The sequence below is a fragment of the Haliaeetus albicilla genome, chromosome 22 (assembly GCF_947461875.1).
Source record: "Haliaeetus albicilla chromosome 22, bHalAlb1.1, whole genome shotgun sequence".
In the NCBI taxonomy this organism is placed as follows: domain Eukaryota; kingdom Metazoa; phylum Chordata; class Aves; order Accipitriformes; family Accipitridae; genus Haliaeetus; species Haliaeetus albicilla.
This window is the reverse complement of record NC_091504.1, coordinates 9501987-9521078: the sequence shown is the minus strand read 5'-3', so window position 1 is coordinate 9521078 and position 19092 is coordinate 9501987. Positions and strand designations below refer to the sequence as shown.

General features: G+C 52.4%; 2 protein-coding genes across 4 annotated transcripts; both read right to left on the bottom strand.

The window, feature by feature from the left end:
* Positions 1–405: 405 nt before the first annotated feature.
* On the bottom strand, positions 406–17221 carry HMOX2 (heme oxygenase 2). Of its 3 annotated transcripts, XM_009917496.2 has the most exons (8): positions 9757–10179; positions 8632–8699; positions 7913–7983; positions 4868–4978; positions 3257–3374; positions 1934–2425; positions 810–930; positions 406–726 (listed from the first exon to the last, which is right to left on the bottom strand). In XM_009917496.2, the coding sequence occupies exons 4-8, from the start codon at positions 4948–4950 to the stop codon at positions 602–604; spliced, it is 939 nt and encodes a 312-aa protein (XP_009915798.2). In that variant the 5' UTR covers positions 4951–4978; positions 7913–7983; positions 8632–8699; positions 9757–10179; the 3' UTR covers positions 406–601. The 3 variants fall into 3 exon arrangements, with proteins under 3 accessions (XP_009915798.2, XP_069665865.1, XP_069665866.1); XM_069809764.1 differs by lacking the exons at positions 7913–7983; positions 8632–8699; positions 9757–10179 and adding an exon at positions 17107–17221; XM_069809765.1 differs by lacking the exons at positions 7913–7983; positions 8632–8699; positions 9757–10179 and adding an exon at positions 10710–10792.
* LOC104320306 (zinc finger protein 436) lies at positions 11029–17968 on the bottom strand. The gene is made up of 3 exons (XM_069809763.1): positions 17774–17968; positions 17107–17229; positions 11029–12946 (listed from the first exon to the last, which is right to left on the bottom strand). The coding sequence occupies exons 1-3, from the start codon at positions 17958–17960 to the stop codon at positions 11760–11762; spliced, it is 1497 nt and encodes a 498-aa protein (XP_069665864.1). The 5' UTR covers positions 17961–17968; the 3' UTR covers positions 11029–11759.
* Positions 17969–19092: the final 1124 nt, after the last annotated feature.

Sequence of the window (19092 nt, the reverse complement as noted above, 5' to 3'; positions counted from 1 at the left end):
CATTTGTCACCTTCATACCCCCCCCCCGCCCCCCCTCCAGTCCTGTCCCCACCCCCAGGGAGCTTCCTCCAACACCAGTTAGACTTGGTCCCCAGGACACTGCAACACTCCTCTGAGCTAGCAGCTCCACAGCACAGCTACTGCAGCACGATTGAAACATCAGTTTCTCAGGGTAGGAAAGCAAGTGCTCTCCACTGAAAAGACCGATGACACATTCTCAAGGTTCCAGCCCAGGGCAGGAAACTCCCTCCAGTGACTGCTCCTGGGAAGCAGATGAAAAGCCAAGCACATGAAGCTTTTGCCAGTATAAGACAAGACATCTCTAGCCTTAAAAGCTGCCCGCCCCAGCCTGGGTAGGGCAGTGCTGAAGTAGAATCCTCACACCAGATCAGTCCTGTACACTAGTCAGCTAAAGACATTATATTACAATGCTTGCATTATTGGTGTGGAAAGTCTTTGACAGTCCCGCAGGATTCCTGTTTATTTTCTTACTTCCACCCTGCAGCCAACTCACCACCAACAGCAAGGGAACAGTTTGAAGAAGAACAGGGCGCATGCCTCTCCCCTTGCCACCATTTAGAGCCACACGCCGCTCTTCCCATCACATGATGTACCAGGCTGCAGCTCCTGCTGCCACAGCCACACAGGCTGCCAGGATCAGCTGTACTAGGGGCTGCTTTGCCAGGGCCATGGCAGCGTGATAGGGGCAGCCGGGTCCTGCCTTGCCTGCCAGAACACAGAAAGCACCATTAGTGCTGCAAGTCTTGTGCCATATGTGTGTGGCAGCTCTGTTGTTGCCCCCGACCTACCTAGTTTGTCTGTGTAGTAAGGGCATTTGCGTAGGTCTCCTTTTCCATCGTGGACTGGAAGGCCACCGTCCTGGGCTTCTTCTGTCAGTGACCTGCCAATCTTGTCCAGTTCATCAAATACCTGCAAGTGGTCACAGTGAGTAGATGAAGTGGGCAGAGCCAGGCAGCTTTCATCCGGACCTGTGGAATGATCTGGAGAACAGGCAAAAGCCACTTCTGCCTCCCTCCCCACAAAGCCAGCATGTGCTACTCATTTCAGAGCACCTTGCAGGCAGACCTGTGGTGACATCTGGCACATGCCACAGCTCCAAGGAGGCACAGCCCATTCCAAGAGCATCAAGTCAGACCCAGGAGTGAGACAGACGCAGGATCACCCTGCTGTTCACCTCCCAGCCTCCTGTGGGTGGGAGCAGGAGGTAACACACTCTCCACTCCCTGCTGCAGACCCTCCCTGGGGATCAGTGCAGTGGCCAGGCAGCCCCTCCACCTCTGCTGCCAGGTGTTTCCCCAAGGATCCTGACAAAGGAGACAATCACATCCCACCACGTTTCTGGCCAGCTTAAACCACAGTGACCTGCTACAGGCACAGATTAAAGCTTCCATCCAGTAGCTAAGACTACGTTCATCCCCCTAGGGCAAGTGGCAGCTCAGTCAGATTTTATGAAAGGCAAATATTGTGGGAAGGAACAAGAGGCTACAGACATATTTGGCCATTGGGCAATGTCAGACATGAGACGGGATGAATTGTAACCAGTGCACTGCAATATGCTCAGGTTTGAGGCCGTCTTGGAGCAATAGCTCTGCTCCCCCAACTGCTTCAGAGCCACACAGCCCACAGGAATCTTGTAGTGAAGTCATCTCAATTTTGCCCTAATCTAAGGCTCAGCTGTGGTGTTGGAACACGGGAGGAATTCCTGCCCAACACCGGCCATGTCTCCTGAAGTTAGCGGAAGAGCCATTCAAACCAGAATCCCACCTGCACCAGATGGAGGGGCTCAGGTGGTCTCAGACCCAAACCACGTTGCCTGGATGAGCAGTTTGACTGAATTAACCCGGGCCTAAGAGTTGGTCCAGACCTGAAAGCAGCAGCACCTACACATACAGGGGCTCAAGGGAGCTAGTACCTGCATGTTGAGTCTGAAGGCTTGGTTGGCCTCTTCCACAATCCTTTCCCTGGTGTTCCTGTCCAAGTCTAGAGCATTCATCCTCGCTCTGTAGAGCTGCTTGAACTGCTGCGCATTGGAAACATTGTCAAACACGTAGAATTGGATCCCTTCTTCAGTACTGGGCAACTTCAGGGCCCTCTGGGCTACCTTCTTCAGCACTTGGCCACCCGAGAGGTCTCCCATGTAGCGTGTGTAAGCATGAGCCACTAGCAGCTCTGGCTCGTGCTGTCCCACATGATGGATTCTGTCGACATAGTGCCGAGTTGCCTCTGAACACTGGATCTTCTCTTTCCAGTCTTCTCCATAGAAGTATTTCAGGTCTTTGACCAACGCTTCTCTCCGGTGAAGCTCTAGGGGGAAATACAGAGGAGCAAAGACTGGGTTGTCCTTGTTGCGATCTATTTCCTCTTCCAGAGCAGAGTATGTGAAGTAAAGTGCCACCGTGGCCAGCTACGGACAAAGCACAGCTAATGTGAGAAGCCATTCACTAGATCGGCACATCCCACCTTGTGACTACTCCCACCCTGCATGGAGTTGGGGCAAACAAGGAAGAAACACCCAGGCTTGACGCAAAACCAGCCTGGAAAGCCCATACCAGGCATGTGTCCCTTGAAGGACCAGAGGCTCTTTTCTATCTACATTCATAACAGCAATGCCTACAGAGCATGAGCTAAGAATCAGTCTAATGTTGCCAACTGTGTGCTCTTGGCCTCCTATCACCTTGACAGCAAGGCACAGGGACAAACTTAATCCAAAAGGTACAACTAGCACCAACAGCCTTATGCTGCAGGAGACTACTGTATATACGAAGACCTTCAGGATCAGACAGTGCTGCTCAGACCCAGAATACCATCTCTTCTGTACAGAAGAGAAAGCAATCCAACCTGAAGTCTATGGAAAACATCCTAGACTTCATCAGAGGCTGGAGTAAGTGCTGTAATCTCACCAGGATTTCACTCCTGAACAGCTTAGGCCACCAGTATCTGTGCTGCAGCCACACCTGCCTTGAGCAGACAGCAGACGCGTGGCCAGAAGCCCAGCACTACCACCTAATCAAACTTGTGCTGGGGCAGCATGTTCCTCACCCCGCTGGGTCCCAGCTGTAGGACACACCAGGCAGAAGTCCTGGACAAGGGCCCTCCTCTAGTTATAACTATACCACTTAGAAACTGGACTCCTCCCCACCCCCTACACATAGGGCTGTGGGGCTCTGCCTCAGTCTGCATTAGTCACTGGGTATGTCAGAGAGCTTCTTTGCCATAGGAGCAGAGCAGCACTCACCTTGAAGAGCTCCTTCTTGATCCGTCCTTTCAGAAAGTCTTTGACAAACTGCGTGTTCTCTGCACGGTCGTGGGATTCCTTAGTCCCCTCCTTCAGCAGCTCTGAAAGGTCAGTGGGACTGCAGACAAACAGGGAGAGCTCCTTTCACTCCACTTCCATACGCAGTAATGAGTTTGTCCCTGCTGTGTTTGGAGGGATCCCCCCACTCCCTACCATCTCAGGCTGAGTTTGGAGAAGGTACAAGGTGGGACCCCTCAGGCCAGCCCCACAGGCTGGAGCTGGCACTACCAGGAGGAAGCAGCAGGATGGCAGCAGCCAGAGGCTCCTTCCGCAGATGCGGATGCCCATGTGCCAACCAGACTTGCCATTCTGGGAGGGTCGGGGCTTACCAGGGTCTCAGACCCAGGAGGCTAAAGCAATTGCCAAGGATCCTCTGATCCCTGCACCATTACTTTTGCTTCTCATCCATGTGAGCCCCAACAATACTACAAAAGGAGGCCCTGAGTACATGAAGAGCAGGCTAAAGGGCACAGGAGCCTTGGTGGTGTCCTCCGTGGTTACTCTGGAGAAGGAGAAAGGCTCAGGTAAGAGCAGATGCATTCACAGGCAGGACCCTAGCTTTTCCGACTTGGGTATCAACTGCAGGAGAGGAGATGAGAGCCAATGGCAAAACAGGGCAAAAACACCCTTAAAAAGTTTATGTATCCTGAATCACACTGTTTTTGCAGGTTTCTACAAGTTGTCTTTCCAAAAAAAAAAAAAAAAAACCAAATAAACCCCCCCCCAAAAAACACAAACCACTGTGATTTTAGGTTATAGCCACTGCACCTACCTGGAGTTTGGTACAGTGTTATCAACATCTACACTCACTCAAAATTATGCCAAAGTGCACTGGCTTGCTACAGATAGCATGTTCATGTTAGCTGTAAAAGAAACAGACTTTGAACACTCCAGACCTACCAAGTGGCTGAACACTGCAGCCGACAGGCTAGACAAGGCCTGGACATGCTGGGAGAGCCAGGTAGCATTGACAGGCTCAGTTTCATAAGAAGTTAAGTCAAAGAGAAGTCAACCAGCCTATCTAGGTGTTCTGGGAAGCACCGTATTCACCCTTCCCATTTTCCAAATCTCAAGCCTTGGCTTTTAAACTAACCTCCAAGAAAAGAACCAAAGATCCTTGCCTAGACCAGCGCGTATTCTGCAAAGGCAAGAGGGGCAGCTCACTGGAGCACAGTTCACCTCTAGAGTCATCTTTCAAAACAAGCTGCTGTCATATGAGACTGCCCAGAAGCCATGGAAAACTGGCTCATCTTGGCCAGGAAGGTACAAATGTAACTGCCAAACAGTCAAAGTGTTTCTGAATGCTACTTTGATAGTAGAGGCTAAAAAAATAACTGCTTGTTGTCAGCCTTAGCCAGACAGCTCCTTCCCATCCCTTCCACCCTTCCAGTACAGTTTGATTAAACACATTTTACTGCACGTATATTTAATTGTTCACCTTTTGGAGTCCCTTGCTCCTTTTCAGATGAGGAGAAAGATCACTCCTTTACCTGGAAGGTGTCCTGCCTTGCCCAAGACTGTGTCTATGCCGTGTTGTGAGGCAGCACTCACCTGACATTGTCATCTTCTGTTTCCTCATAGTGCAAGATTTCCCCTTCTTCTCCCCCCTCTGAGCCCTCCATAGCTGATGGCATCACTGGTCAGTGCTGGAGATTAGGCAATCTGAAAGGCAAAATTAGAGAGGGGTTTTAGAGGGATGGGTATGAAATGCTGAGCAGTCTAGCAAGGAGCCTCTGAGCTGCTCCACCACGCAGGGCGGTGAGGAGCAGCCACAGGACATTTCCACTGCACACCAGGCACTTTCAAGGAAGCAGTCTTGCTTGTTCAGTTCAGCTACCTCAGATGAACCTCAACACTAGCACCCAGTTCACAAAATATTAACCTCAGGGAAGACCTACAATGCAGCAAGCAGCCTGCATTAGGTTCCCGACTTCAGGATGGCTCCTGGCTGAAGAAGATCAGAGACCTCCATGTCAGCAATCTGCATTGAAATTGTGAGCAAGCTGCCTTCCACTGGTGCTACCAAATATCTCATCCAATGTTAGACTCTGAGCAGAGTAACTGGAAAGGGAAGCACCTGTCCTTCAGTCAGGAGGAAGAACAAGCTACTTCGTTTCCACAGAGCTTCTCCTGCAAGAAAGCAGCAGCACATTACGGCAGCTGAGCTCTGAAGTCGGGCAGCTCACAGGGGAAACAAAAGCCTTCCCTGCGACTGAGTATATGAAGAGGAACTTCCAAAGCAGGGGCAAATTGCACTGCTCTGCCTTTCCTGGGCTGTGCTGCATGAAGAGTCAAAGCGGCTGCTCTCTGAACAGAGTGAGCTGCAGATAGCTCCTGCTACCACTCACACGCTCCTCTCCTGCCTAGCAGGGTTTACTTCAAACCCTGGAAGTAACTGTGTTCTTCCTCCTCTTTTGCAAAAGGAAAAAAAATCTCCTCAGATGTAGCTGGATACACAAGACTTACCCAGAAGCAGGAGCAAGACACCTGGCTTATTTTAGCCGAGTACCCCTGTCAAGCCAGAAATCCAACCACCTCATTTATAAAATGGACCTGTAATCAGCTTTGCACAGAGCACCACCACCTTGCAGGCAGCCTTGCCAGATGAGCAAGGAACTAAGCTGCTTGCTGGCTCTTCAGAAAGCACTCATGTCATGGTTTAACCCCAGCCGGCAACTAAGCACTATGCAGCCGCTTGGTCACTCCTCCCTGCTCCCAGTTGGATGGGGGAGAGAATTGGAAAAAAAGTAAAACTTGTGGGTTGAGATAAACACAGTTTAATAGGACAGAAAGGAAGAAAATAATAATGATGATGATGATAATAAGATAACAATAATAAAAGAACTGGAATATACAAAACAAGTGATGCACAATGCAATCGCTCACCACTCTCTGACTGATGCCCAGTTAGTTCCCGATCAGTGATGCCCCTCCAGGCCAACTCCCCCCAGCTTATATACTGGTCATGACATCACATGGTATGGAATATGCCTTTGGCCAGTTTGGGTCAGCTGTCCTAGCTGTGCCCCCCCCAACCCCTTGTTCCCCTCCAGCCTTCTTGCTGGCTGGGCATGAGGAGCTGAAAAATCCTTGACTTAGTATAAACACTACTTAGCAACAGCTGAAAACATTGGTGTTATCAACATTCTTCTCATCCTAAATCCAAAACATAACACTATATCAGCTACTAGAAAGAAAATTAACTCTATCCCAACCGAAACCAGGACAACTCACTACAAGAGAGCTTTCCCACTTTAGTTCCATCCCCTTGGTGGGCTGCATCCACAGGCTTGCTGCTCAGCCCATGCCTGGGGGCTGGGAGAACAGCAGACAAGCAGCTGTGAGCTTGCCAAGCTCATTAGCACAGGGCCAGCACCAGCACATCAGTTGCTGGCTCCCAGCTCACATGAAGCACACCAGTTGTAAATCAATTGCCCTCCGGTTCCTCACCCCTGAGTTTCTAAGCCCTGTTTTACAGCCACTCTCTGGCACAGGACTCGTCCAGGAGCCAGGTCTGAGCACCCATCCTGGGGTGCAGCACAGCAAGGCCCTCTGGCACAGCACTCAGTTTGGAGGACACATCACCAGGGCGAAGCTTTCACCCCCGTGATCACACAGCCTTTGGGCTCACTGGGACAGAGCCTTTCCCGAGGGGAGGACTGACTAAAACACATTACTTTGTGATGCCAGCTAGCCACATGCAGTAGCAGAAGTCATGAGGGGTGGCAGCCCTACATCCCCATTGCCCTGCCCCGCAGGACAGGGTATGGCGCAGCCTCCCCACCCTGAGGACAGAGAAGTTTAGGGCAGGATAATGCAGCTGGGGCAGAAAAGCACAGGAGCACAAGGGCTCAGAGATATCTGAGGAAACCATGTTCAGGTGTTGTATTGTCTGTTTGATCACTCACTAGACAGCAAGCACGTACACACCAGGTCAGCAAACAGGACCTACCTTCACTCACCACACAGTTTCAGCTTCAAACATTGGAAAATGCCTGCCATGAGGAAGGGAAACTAAAGCAAATAGACAAATTACCTGTCCAGGCTCAGCTGGGAGCCTGTCATGGGCACAGGGGGAAACAGCCTGCTTGCCTCACAGCACAGCTAGCCAGCCTCCTGCCAATACAGATGCACAAGTTCTCATGACACCCTGCCTTGCTGCTCAGCTTATTTCAGGCCAGGCACTTCAAGAAATGCAGATTCCAAAATTAAACTAGATGAACTGGTTCCAATTTATCTTATACTTCCAGAAAGCTAGAGTCCTAGAGATAGGGTGTGCTGCCGCTGCACACTGCCAGGCCTGCAACAGCCACTGGTACAAAGCACCAGGTGAGAGCAGAGCTTCAAAGAGCACCTCAGCACCGCTCATCCCTTGGAAAAGGCCTGAAGGCCGACATTAAATCCAGCCCAAAGGAACACACCAGATCAAGCCTCAGAAACTAGTAGTTAACCGCAGCAATGGTTCAAGGCTCCCAATGGCCAGACATGCATGGCATGGCTCCTGAGATCATCATTGTACAAGGCACATCTGCTAACTTACTGGTTAGAGCCTCCAGACCCATGCCTCACAGCACACTCGTGTTTAGCAGCACTCACCAACACTGGAACTCTGCTCTCCATGCTACACAGGGGACATCTGATGGGGTCTCAGAAGCCTTTACCCAAGCCTGTTGTAGAAGCACAACTGATCAGAACAATGAATTGTTGTTCCAGTAGCACTGGCTGCTGCTGGAAGAAAGGGTTAGAACGCAAAAAGTCATTTAAGGAATTTGGTGCACTCTCAGACTTTTATCTCCCACAGCTTTTTTTTCTAGAGGCTCAGTCTGACACATTCATCTCTATAGCAATACACCAGGCAGTGGCAACATGAGTCCCTTTAGCCCAAGGTGAGGACAGTACACATATGGGAAAATATGAAAGCTTAGATTTTTTCCCAATACCTTCTCTAGTATAGGTACCTCCCTGATGAGCCATGAATTCAAGAGACAAATCAGCACAAATCAAATGTCTGTCCTTTTCACTATTAGGATATTGCATGAGAACTGGGAGGAAGGGAAGTCAAAATTATTGTATTTCTTAGCACACATCATTGCTTTTATTCAAAAACTGGCAACTGAAAGCCCACAGCATGGTCACTGGTCAAAGGCCTGGTTTCTCAGGGCGTGCTGCTCCTCTGAGAGAGGCAGTGTTGTACACACTGAGAGGGAGGTTCAGACAGCTGCCTACCTCCACTGCAGAGGCTAGAACATCATTTCATTTGCTACGAGGAGCTCTGCTCATGAAGACCCTGGCTGATGTTCAGGGTAAACACATACCTTCCCGGTGGCCTGACAGCAGACTGCTTGGGAGAAATCCAACAGCTACAAGAGTCTGGATAGCAGGGCTGGAGAGTGGAGAGAAGGTTTGGTACAGAACACCTCAGCACTCCAAACATTTATTTCCCAATAATGGTGTTCAAACACTCCAAGAAAACATGCCTATCTCATCTAGCCAGCAATCAGTTTGCCCCTACACACATTTCCACAGCAAGCTTCACACTCAAGATGTACAGCCGCTCTTCTCAGGGTCGGAAGACACTTAATCCCAATAATACCATGCCTTTTGAAGGAAGTAGACACTGCTGCTGCAGGAAAGCAGAACTGGAAGTCCTGGCTTTACTTGGGCACCCTCAGACGAAGTTCAATTATTTACAAACACCCAAGCAGTACAGAGTTCATGTTTGCTGTTCAACTAGCATGCAACTTCAAGGTATTTCCCCACACACAGAGCTTACATCCTTGCTTTAGCAAGTGGCAGAGTGTGGCTGGACCTACCCAAGCATCACTGCAGCAGAGACAAACCCCAGAATCCCAGGCCTAGTGGCCTGAAGAATCATCACAGGGTAACCTGGCAATCACATCAGGAGAGCTTCACATCTCCTCCTCCCTCTGGGGAGGTATTTGGCACCGGCTGCTGCTGGAAACGGAGCCTCACAGAATAAGATACTACCTTACCTGCTGTCAGGTAGGTTTAAGACTTCACCTGGACACAGCCAAAATTCAGGCAATAATTCAAGTCTAAAACACTTCTAGCAGTGCCCATGCAAATGCTACTTCTGTCCCCCAGAGCTGCAGTCCAGCACCTCCACAAACTGGTTGAGGAGGGAAACTCCTAGTGAGTTCACAGGTCTCGTCCAGTTCTGCACTTTGGTAAGCAGCCCACGTCAGGCAGCGCATCAGGAAATCTATTTTCTCACACTGGTTAGGAGAACAGCGCGAGGGGCAGACAAGTCAGTCAGTCAGGGTTAGACCTGGGGGGGAGGAAGAGCGCAGTGTGACAGTCACGCATGAAAATATCAAACAGCCTTTGCTCTGGGGAAAGCCAGTGCTTGCCCTGCCTGTCCCAGCTCACAGCCAGCTGTGCCAGGGACACCCCAGGCAGGGCCCGTGACAGGCACTTACAGCTGATATATGTAATGCAGCACTGTGTACAAGTGCTAGGCACCACAAGGCTTGACCAAGATGTCTGTTTCAGCCGAAAATGGAAAAGTAGGGACAGCAAGCAGCCTCAGAGGCTTTTGTCCTCCAAGCTCATCACTGAGCTCCAATGGGGTGAGAAGAGCCAAGTGCCCCCCACGCCACCCGGAGAACTGGGTACAGGACTCATGTCCCAAAGGACCGGGACATCCTTCCCCAGAAGCTGCGCATAGGAATCACTGTGGAACCCCAAGGCAACTGTCCTAGCACGCTTCCTCAGCTGCTGTGCAGGCGCTCGCCCGTGGGAACAGAAGGAAGAGATTAGGGAGGCCTGACAATCGCTGGCCTGGCACGCAGCCAGAGCTCGGCTAGTCACGATCACAGGGCTGGCAGCCGGGCGCTGCACACCCCGGGCGGCTTGAGGTGAGCCGAGCCGAGCCGAGCCTCGTCCTTCCGCGGCCTGCGCCGCGCCGGTGGCCCGGCCAGCAGCCCGGGACCAGGCGGCCGGCAGGGCCGCGACAGCCCTCCCTGCGGCCGGGAGGGCAAGAGGCAGAGCAGGGCCGGGGGCAGAGTCCCGGGGCCGGGCGCTGCTCCCAGGCCCGGCCGCCCCGGAGGACACGGCCCTGACACGGATTTCACGACCGAGCGTTTCCCCCCGCCGCAGGGTACCGGGCCCACCTGCCCCCGGCAGCAGGGAGGCCGGGGACGCTGCCTCCCGCGGCAGCTCCGGGGGAGCCTGCCCGCCCTCCCTCCCTCCGCCGGCGGAGCAGAGCCCCGCGGGGGGGGGGAAAGTCCTACAGGGGGCAAGTCCGGAGGGCCTCAGCCCGGTACCGGCCCGGGCGGTGGGAGAGGGAGGCCCGTTACCTCCGGAGCAGGAGCAGGCCCAGGCCCCGTCCCGCACCGCCGCGTTACCATGGAGACGCGCCGCGCGCACTCACCCTCCGGCTGGCTGCCCTCCGCCCCGCGGCGCGAAACAAAGGCCCAGCCCTGCCGCCCCGGCTTTATTGCCCAGGAGTGACAGGGCGGCCAATCAGGAGCCACCGACGGCACGCGCCGGCGCCGCCGATTGGTGGAGGCGGCCGGGTTGTTACGGAGGGGCTCTAGCCCGCCCCGCCCCCGTCGCCTCGCCGTCAGCGACCTCCAGCGTCGCGCGAGGCCCCGCCCCGCGGGCGGCCGGGCGCGGGCGGCCGCGCAGGCGCAGGCGGTGCCAGACCGGTGGCGAGAGCTGTGGCGGTAAAGGGCGGACGGCGGAAAGGGTGGTTTTTAACGATGGTTTTATTTGGCGGTTTTGGGAATAATCAAGCCTCGCTAACACACAGTTCTGGTCCCACGGGGGCTCTCTGCCCAGGTGGGCACCAAGTACCACACACCCACGCAGCGATGAGCCTCGCTGGGACTGCCAGCCCCTGCCTGCGGCCCGCCCTGGGACACAGCCCGGCAGGGGGCTTGGGGGGGGATGAGGGGCACCAGGCTTTGGGCTTCTCTCTGCCACAGGCCCAGCCCACGGACTGAGGAAGGCGATTCGGAGCCTCAGAAGAAAGCAGTGGCAGGGAGGGAACGCAAGAGCTGTTACCTAGTCAAAGCGTTGCAGGCTCGAAGATGGTCTGTTTAGTTCACTCTCTAAATCGTCCAAAACGTGCGTACACGGAGAAAATGCAAGGTATTTACCTTCCTCTAAAATACACCATCATGTACATTCTAGCTTTTTCAAACTACTTCCTTTCTCTCCCTCTCCCAAAAGCTATCCCTCCGAACACCACTTCCATCCCCTGCTGCATCACAGGCTCTTCCCCAAACCTTCAATTCAGCTCCTTCCACCAACTCTCCCCTTCTTCCACCTCTCTCGTTTAGGACTTTTTCTCCCAGAAAGAAATTGCTTTCACCATCTGCAAGCAGGGCGGTCAGTAGAGCGAAGGGAGAGGGACACCGGTTTTTGCTCCCCAGGGTATGAGACCTAACTGCTCCCCACACTCACACTCTCACCCCTCCTAGGGCTCCCCAACCCTGTGGATCTGCTGGTGCCGGAGGAGCGCAGAGCTCACGGTGAAGCCCTTCCCGCAGTCAGCACAGGCATAGGGACGCTCCCCGGTGTGGATGCGCCGGTGCTGGATGAGATGTGCACTCTGCCGAAAGCTGTCCCCACAGTCAGCGCAGGCGTAGGGCCTCTCCCCTGTGTGGACCCGGTGGTGCCGGAGCAAGGCTGATCTCCACAGGAAGCTCTTCCCACACTCTGTGCACTCAAAGGGACGCTCCCCAGTGTGGAAGCGGCGGTGCTGGATGAGGTGGGAGCTCACAGTGAAGCTCTTTCCACACTCGGAGCACCCATAGGGGCGCTCACCCATGTGGAACCGTCGGTGTTGGATGAGGGCTGAACTCACGGTGAAGCTCTTCCCGCACTCGGAGCACTCGTACGGCTTCTCTCCAGTGTGGACCCGCTGGTGCTTCATGAGCTCGGAGCTCTGGCTGAAGCTCTTCCCGCACTCCGCGCACTCATAGGGTTTCTCTCCGGTGTGGACCCGCTGGTGTCGTGTCAGGGCTGAGCTCACGCTGAAGCTCTTCCCACAGTTGCTGCACTCATAGGGTTTCTCCCCAGTGTGCACTCGCTGGTGCTGGACGAGCTGCGAGTTCCCAGAGAAGCTCTTCCCACACTCGGCACACTTGTAGGGCTTCTCCCCAGTGTGAGTTACCTGGTGCCGGATCAGCTTCGAGCTCATGCTGAAGCTCTTTCCACACTCGGAGCACTCGTAGGGCCTCTCCCCTGTGTGGATTCTCTGGTGCTGGATGAGATGTGACCGCTGCCGGAAACTCTCCCCGCACTCGGCACAGGCGAAAGGTTTCTCTCCAGTGTGGATTCTTCGATGCTGGACGAGGTTGGAGCTCACCCGGAAGCTTTTCCCACAGTCCCCACATATCGTCAGTCTCCCCACAGAAGGATTTCTCTGCTGGATAATATCTGGCAGCCTCCTGAAACTTTTTCCACGCAGCATCACTCGGCTTTGTCTCTTCTCCAGAGGTCTCTGAACCCTTTCTGACCTGCGTGGGAGGACTAGGTCCTGTGCAGGACTCTGGGAACTGTTGTCCTTGGAGCGTCCTGAGAGTAAACCCTCAGGCTCCACTGGCCCGGGGATGCATTGGTGGGCATTCTCCTCCTTCTTGTTCACAATCCCATCTTCAGCTGCAATAAAATGAGAATCCAGAGAGAAGTCACAGGCAGGACAGGGAACTTTGCACAGGGGAAATTGAAAGAGGCCAAATTCTAAAAATTCAGCAGATTGACTTTAAGAACAGAAAGTTCTGATATTTCCCTCCAAACCACATAGCGGATTTTTCAGAGTGTTCACAGGAACAAACCCTGGAAATAGCCCTGCATGCTTTGCCAGAACCTGAATCTACTGCAATTATTGCCATATTAGAGGGAAAAGTTTAGTGCTCAAATGGGAAAGATGGCTGCTCTTCCAGGGTATTATATCTGAGAATGTTATTAAAAGTTGAACTGGGAGTCAGAGGAGGGCCATAAAGAACTGCCTTGTTCAGCAGAACATTACTTGGGTTGCAACAGATGCAACCTCTGTGCTCTTGTGCTGCTAGTATAGCAGAGAGGGAGAAGATGCACAAAGGAGACGCTGGCCCTAAGGCATGGGACATGGAGACCACCTGGAGCCTGGCTTATGCCAATCTTAGAGCAGAAGAAAGTTAAATTATGCTTCCATTGGTGCAGAACAAATCCGTTGTGGAAGGTGGTTGGTGAGCTGAAGATCCTCCATGGCCGATTCCAGCTTATGCACTGCAGAAATCTGATAAACGTAGATGACTAAGGTAGTGCAAGTCAGTGGAAGTAATGCTAGCTGAACAGTTATGAATGGCTCCTGGGACACAGGCAATGAACAAATCCCTGCCCTCTTATTCACATAAAGTCTTACAGAAGCATAACCGATATAAATCTATGCTGCGCATACTCAAGATCAGCTGAAAGTCTTTCCAAGGCGAGGGGCTTGCATAGATTTCTAGGGTATTGACACAGAGCAGTGACTCCTTCCAGCCCACTGCTCTAATGTGGTTTGATGAGCAGCATCCTAGCAGGTTCAAAAGCACGTACCCCCAACAATACTGTGGCTTTTGCCATCAGTGGGGAAATGTAGCTCTTTGCAGGCTTACTGAGGGCTTATACGCTAAATTGGCAAGACAGGACCTGTGTGGCATGTACCCTTATACTATCAGGGAAGGATAAATGGATGTCAGAGGGATGGATGTACATGGGATGTAGAAACGGCAACATGCATCTCTGAAGAGAGGCATCACATCCAGGTTAAAGACAGCTCAATCAGGGAAATAGATTTCTAGATGATCTCTTTGTATGGACTTCCAGGGGTGAAGGATGACTTGCTGTTGACTATACGTAGACCCAAAATATGGAACAGGCTGAGGACTAAAGCTGCAAACACGCAGACCTCCAGAGCTGCCTACTTAAAGATTCAATGGCTACCTCCTGGTTCTCTGAAAACTCCTGTGAAATGAACTGGTAACTTATCAGTTGTGTGGGATTGAGGTACAAACCACAGGCACTTCCTGTGGTCTGGCAGAGTTGCGATAAGGAAGTGCATGCCTTGGAAGAGGAGAGTCACTATGGAACCGTAAGTATGCAATAAAGGAACGAGAGTCTAGAATTTCAGCCTAGACTGATGCATGTACATGTTTAATCTTCCTCTTTCTAGTCAGTATAAGGAAACATCACAGTATGATTTCACAGTGAATTCCTCATATACCTTCTGTGGCAGTTTGGTGTGGTAGTGATGCCACTTCTTCCCTCATATAGTTTCCATTAAAATCATCCCTTGAGAGGAACAGAAACTGGAACTTTGCTATTTACCATGAAGGCGTTTCCATTTGTCTGCAGCTACTCCATCCAGGCCTGGAGGAAAAGAGAAAGATGATATCCAAAGACAGGATAAGAAGAGGACATTTCTGGCAGGCCAGCATGAAGCTCTTGACCTGTATGTCAGACTTACTGAGTAGACAATGGAGCTAGTGAAGTTGTTCTATTGCTGTTGTGCCCAAAGAGATACCCTTCACCCACGCTAGCTTTGGTACTTACACAGAAATTTGGTTCTTTACACAGAACTTGAAAAGGCTTTCAAAGTACAGGAGAATCAAGTCTTCTACGGTGTTCTGTACTTTTTGGGGAAGGTCAGGAGTTTCAAGCTGCTTATTAAAATGATTACAGCCATGGCTCCAGTTTTCAACTTCTACAACCATTTTTGTTACTTCTGAGCTACTAGGTACCTTCACTGGCATCCAAGACAAGTTGTCTGTAAAGGGTCTGATCGAAATCATGATGACAGGAATTCACTGGAGGTATTTTAAGTGGAAGGAGAGTAAGTTCACAATGCTGAGGAATTAATACTGGAAGCATAAGGCTGAACTGGCAAAAATGAGTAAGCAAGAGAAGAGACAGGAAGAATGTGGTTCTTCCTCAGCCCATGCCAGTCTGGGTTGATGGTAAGACCTCTGATATGCCCAAGACTGCCTGTGCTATAGCTACAAGGCAAGCTCCAGGTAAGCAGAGTAAGCGTACATGTTGAGAGAGAACCTAAATATCACCTTAAATGTACCCTTAGATCTGTCTTTCTCAAGAGAAGCCAGCAGCAGAAGGAGTTTTGGCTGATGCTCTGGCCTGTCTCACAGCAGCGGGAGGACACAGCAATCATCTCCGGCACTGAATTCAAGAGTTCACAGAAGAGAAAGCCATGAGAACTATTAAAAATAACACACCACCATCATGAGGAAGCCTCAGGCTGCTGGATGATGGTAGACTGTGCTGGGGAGGTGTCACTGTATGATTATCTTATCCCCCTCCCTGGCAGCCACTTCTAGCCAGTCCCTGAATCCCCAAGACAGGGCTTGGAGCTACACAGACCTTTGGTCTAACCCAGCAGGGCTGTTCACATGACCTCACAACACTGCCGGACTCCTGACTGTGGTACCTCACTGGTGGGGGACTGGAAGGTGGCTGATGTGATGCCAGGGCTCGAGGGGAGATCTGGGGCCCAACATTCCAAGCAAACAAACAGAAATTGGAGCAAGAGAATTAATGGACAGATGGCCAAAGAGGGCAGACTGGGGAATTGCTGGCACAGCCTTTGGAAAGAGATGTCTTTCTTCACAAACCACTTGGAGTTCTTCAGAGGCGTCACCAATATTAGCGAAAGGGAGATCTGGAGTCCAAAGGCACTCCCAAAATACTTTTGTCCCTCACCAAAACTGATAAACTAAGCTGCCGTGGGATGAATGACCCTCAGTAAGGTGGTAAGGGAGGGGAAGGGGAGGTGGAACCACTGCTGATGATTCTGTGTCATTCAGGGTTAAAGACACAAAGGCTGACTATAAAGATAAACTGTGGCAGAGCTTTTGATACTGACCAACCAGGTGACAGGGGAATGACAGGGGACATTCACTGCAGGTAAACATAAAGAACCACAGAGGGGAACAGGCTCTATACGTTGCACTTATACCAGGACGGGCCTAGGATGTTTTTGGTATCATTCAGGAATAGCACCTTGGAGTTAGAGCAGACAGATGAAAACTGCAGCTTCTAGGCAGACAAAACAGCTAGTCACGTGTTAGGGACCATTAGGAAAAAAATAGAGAATAAAAGAGAATGTAATTCTGCCTTGCTGCTCAAACCCCACATCCTGACTGTGTGCAAGGGGTAGGACAGATTTCCGTAGAGCTGAGGAAGATACAGAGGCATGATTTGAATGATCAAAGGCACAGAACAGCTTCTATATAGGAGATGACTCAACTGCCCATTCTGCTGGAAGAAGGTACAGCTGATAGGGGATATCACTGAGGACTGTAAAAACACAAGTGGCATGCGAGGTGGGTAGGGATCCATCCTGCACCGTCTGTTCTAAATTAAGAACTACTGACATCCAGTGATCTGCTAGAAGGCAGCTTCAGAGCAAACCAAAGGAGGCGGCAGCTCACAAAACAGCTAAATAAGCTGTGGAGCTCCTTGCTGAAAGCTAAAATGTACACAACTTCGGAAGGCAAAAAAATACACAGAGAGCTGCAAGATATTGAGACGTCACATGTCTAGTTCAGGACTTTCTGAAGTCACAGATTGCTTGGGCCTGGGAAAGCACACAGGGACACACCACCCCTTGTCTGCTCTTCTCTGCGCCTCCAATACCGGCCATTGTCAGAGACAGCAGGCAAACCTGGCAGGACCCTGGTCCGACCCAGTACTGCCACTCTTGCGCATTCCGGTGGGATTCAGGGATCCTGGAGCCGTTTTTCTCACCGACAGGTTCGCAGAGGATTCCACCGGCCCCTTACCTGCACAGGTGCCACTCAGAACGGTCTTCCCCTTCCCTTCGTAGGTGTGGAGGTGGGAGAACCACAGTTCCTCCTTCTGATCCCTGTGGGAGATCATCTCCAGCTCCGCTCCTGGGGGTCCTGCTTCGGGAAAAGAAACGGGGAGGGTCAGACGACCTGGGCTTTAACTGACGGCTACGAGCAGAGGGGCTTCAGCACTTGGGAATTAGCAGCTCCCCGCTGACCTGGGACCCCGGTTCCACCCGGGCTCCCCAGCACCCCAACGGCCCCGCTGCCCGTGAGCACCCGCACCGCCCCGGGGAAATTAACGCAGCCGCCGGGCTGGGGGGGGGGGGGCTCTCCCAGCTGCGGCGGGGAGGCGGCGGGGAGCCGCCGGGCTCTCCCCGGACAGGGGCCCCGTACCTGCGCCCGGCCCCGCCGGCAGCGGCGGATCCCGGCGTCCGGAGGGGGGCGTCACGTGACGGCGGCGGCGGCCAATGGCGGGCGGCGCAGAGGCGACCGAAAATGGCGGCACCGAAGGCCGGGATGGCGCCGGTCCCATCCCGCGGCCGAGCTCCGCGGCCGTCCCGCCGGCCAAACCGGGCCTTTCTGGCAGGCGGGGCTCGGCCGAGGCCAGCCCTCCCCGCGCTCGGGCAGCCGCAGGGCCTCTCCCCCTCGGGTGGGTTACCTGCTGCCGGATCCGCTCCGCGCTCACGCTGAAGCTCTCTCCGCACGCGTAGGGCCTCTCCCGTGAGGGTTATCCGGTGCTGGATGAGACGCTGTCGCTGCGCCAGGCTCTCCCCGCAGGCGAAGGGTTTCTCTCGGGGTACCTGTGGGAGGCAAGGCTTCAGCTCTGCGGCTCTGGGCAGGCTCATCCCTGTCAGGCAGACAGCAAATGCCCACCTCGGGGGGCAACATGGACCCTTCGTCGCAGAAACTCAGTGAAGAAGACAGGATAGCAGCCAGCGCTTTCTAAGAAAGAAGTATCTAGAGGACACCAAAGCAGACCTCTGGAAATCTGTACATGGGCTCGGTGCCCTTCCAAGAAGTGAGGACATACCGGGGGCACCGTCGGGCTGCTGGAGCCTCCTAGGTCCCAAGAGCAGACACAGGGCCTTCGGCCTTGGGAAAGGAGGAGCGGGCTTGCGCTGGGCTTAGGCACGAGCTTAAATCCTTAGCAGTCTCCTAAATCCTCAGTGAGAACTCATTCCTTGGTAATCTAAGCTTACAAGATGAGTGCCTGGGCAGTAGAGCAGCTGGAAAGGCAAGGAACCTGGGCAGAGCACTCTTGCAAACCCTGTTCTGGGGGACAGCAACTGAGTCACAGAGATGTCTTTGCTGAAGGCTGCATCACCTCTCTCAGACACTTTGTGTCTCATTAAACAACAAGCAGCTTATATGCAATGCCTCTGAAAGAAATTTTATGCTGGAGTGATCTGAAAAGCTAACAAGTGTGTTTCAAAGGCACTTCCAGAACAGCTCCAGTCCCCTTCAAGAACTGCAGGAAGGATTGCGCTCACATTTATCCCTTCAATATCTAAACACTGACACTGGAAGCATAATACCTGGGCTCTGTTGGCCTAGTAGAATGGGAAGGCACAGCAGTCACCACTCTGCACTTTATTACAGCATTCTCACATTTTGTAGTTAAATTGGCCCCTCCGTGGGTCTTGGCCATGGCAGAGACCACGGTGATGGATCGCACCCACTCAAGAAATGCTATTTAGACAGGGCAACTTCTGGAATAAGTGTACACACAGAACTGTGCCTGTATAAGAAAACAGCTCTCTTCTCACATGCAAGATTATTATGTAAACATCTGCAGCACAGCTTTTCAGAATAAACCTATTGAGGCTATTTTTTCAGGCAGGAAATGTGACAATACACAAACCAACATGGTGGTAGCTGCAGAGGAGTATCCATGATCAATTTGTTTGTCATTTGTTAACAGCGAGTTTAGAAACAGTGTTTTCCAAAGCTCACTCAGAGCTCACATGGCGCATCTTG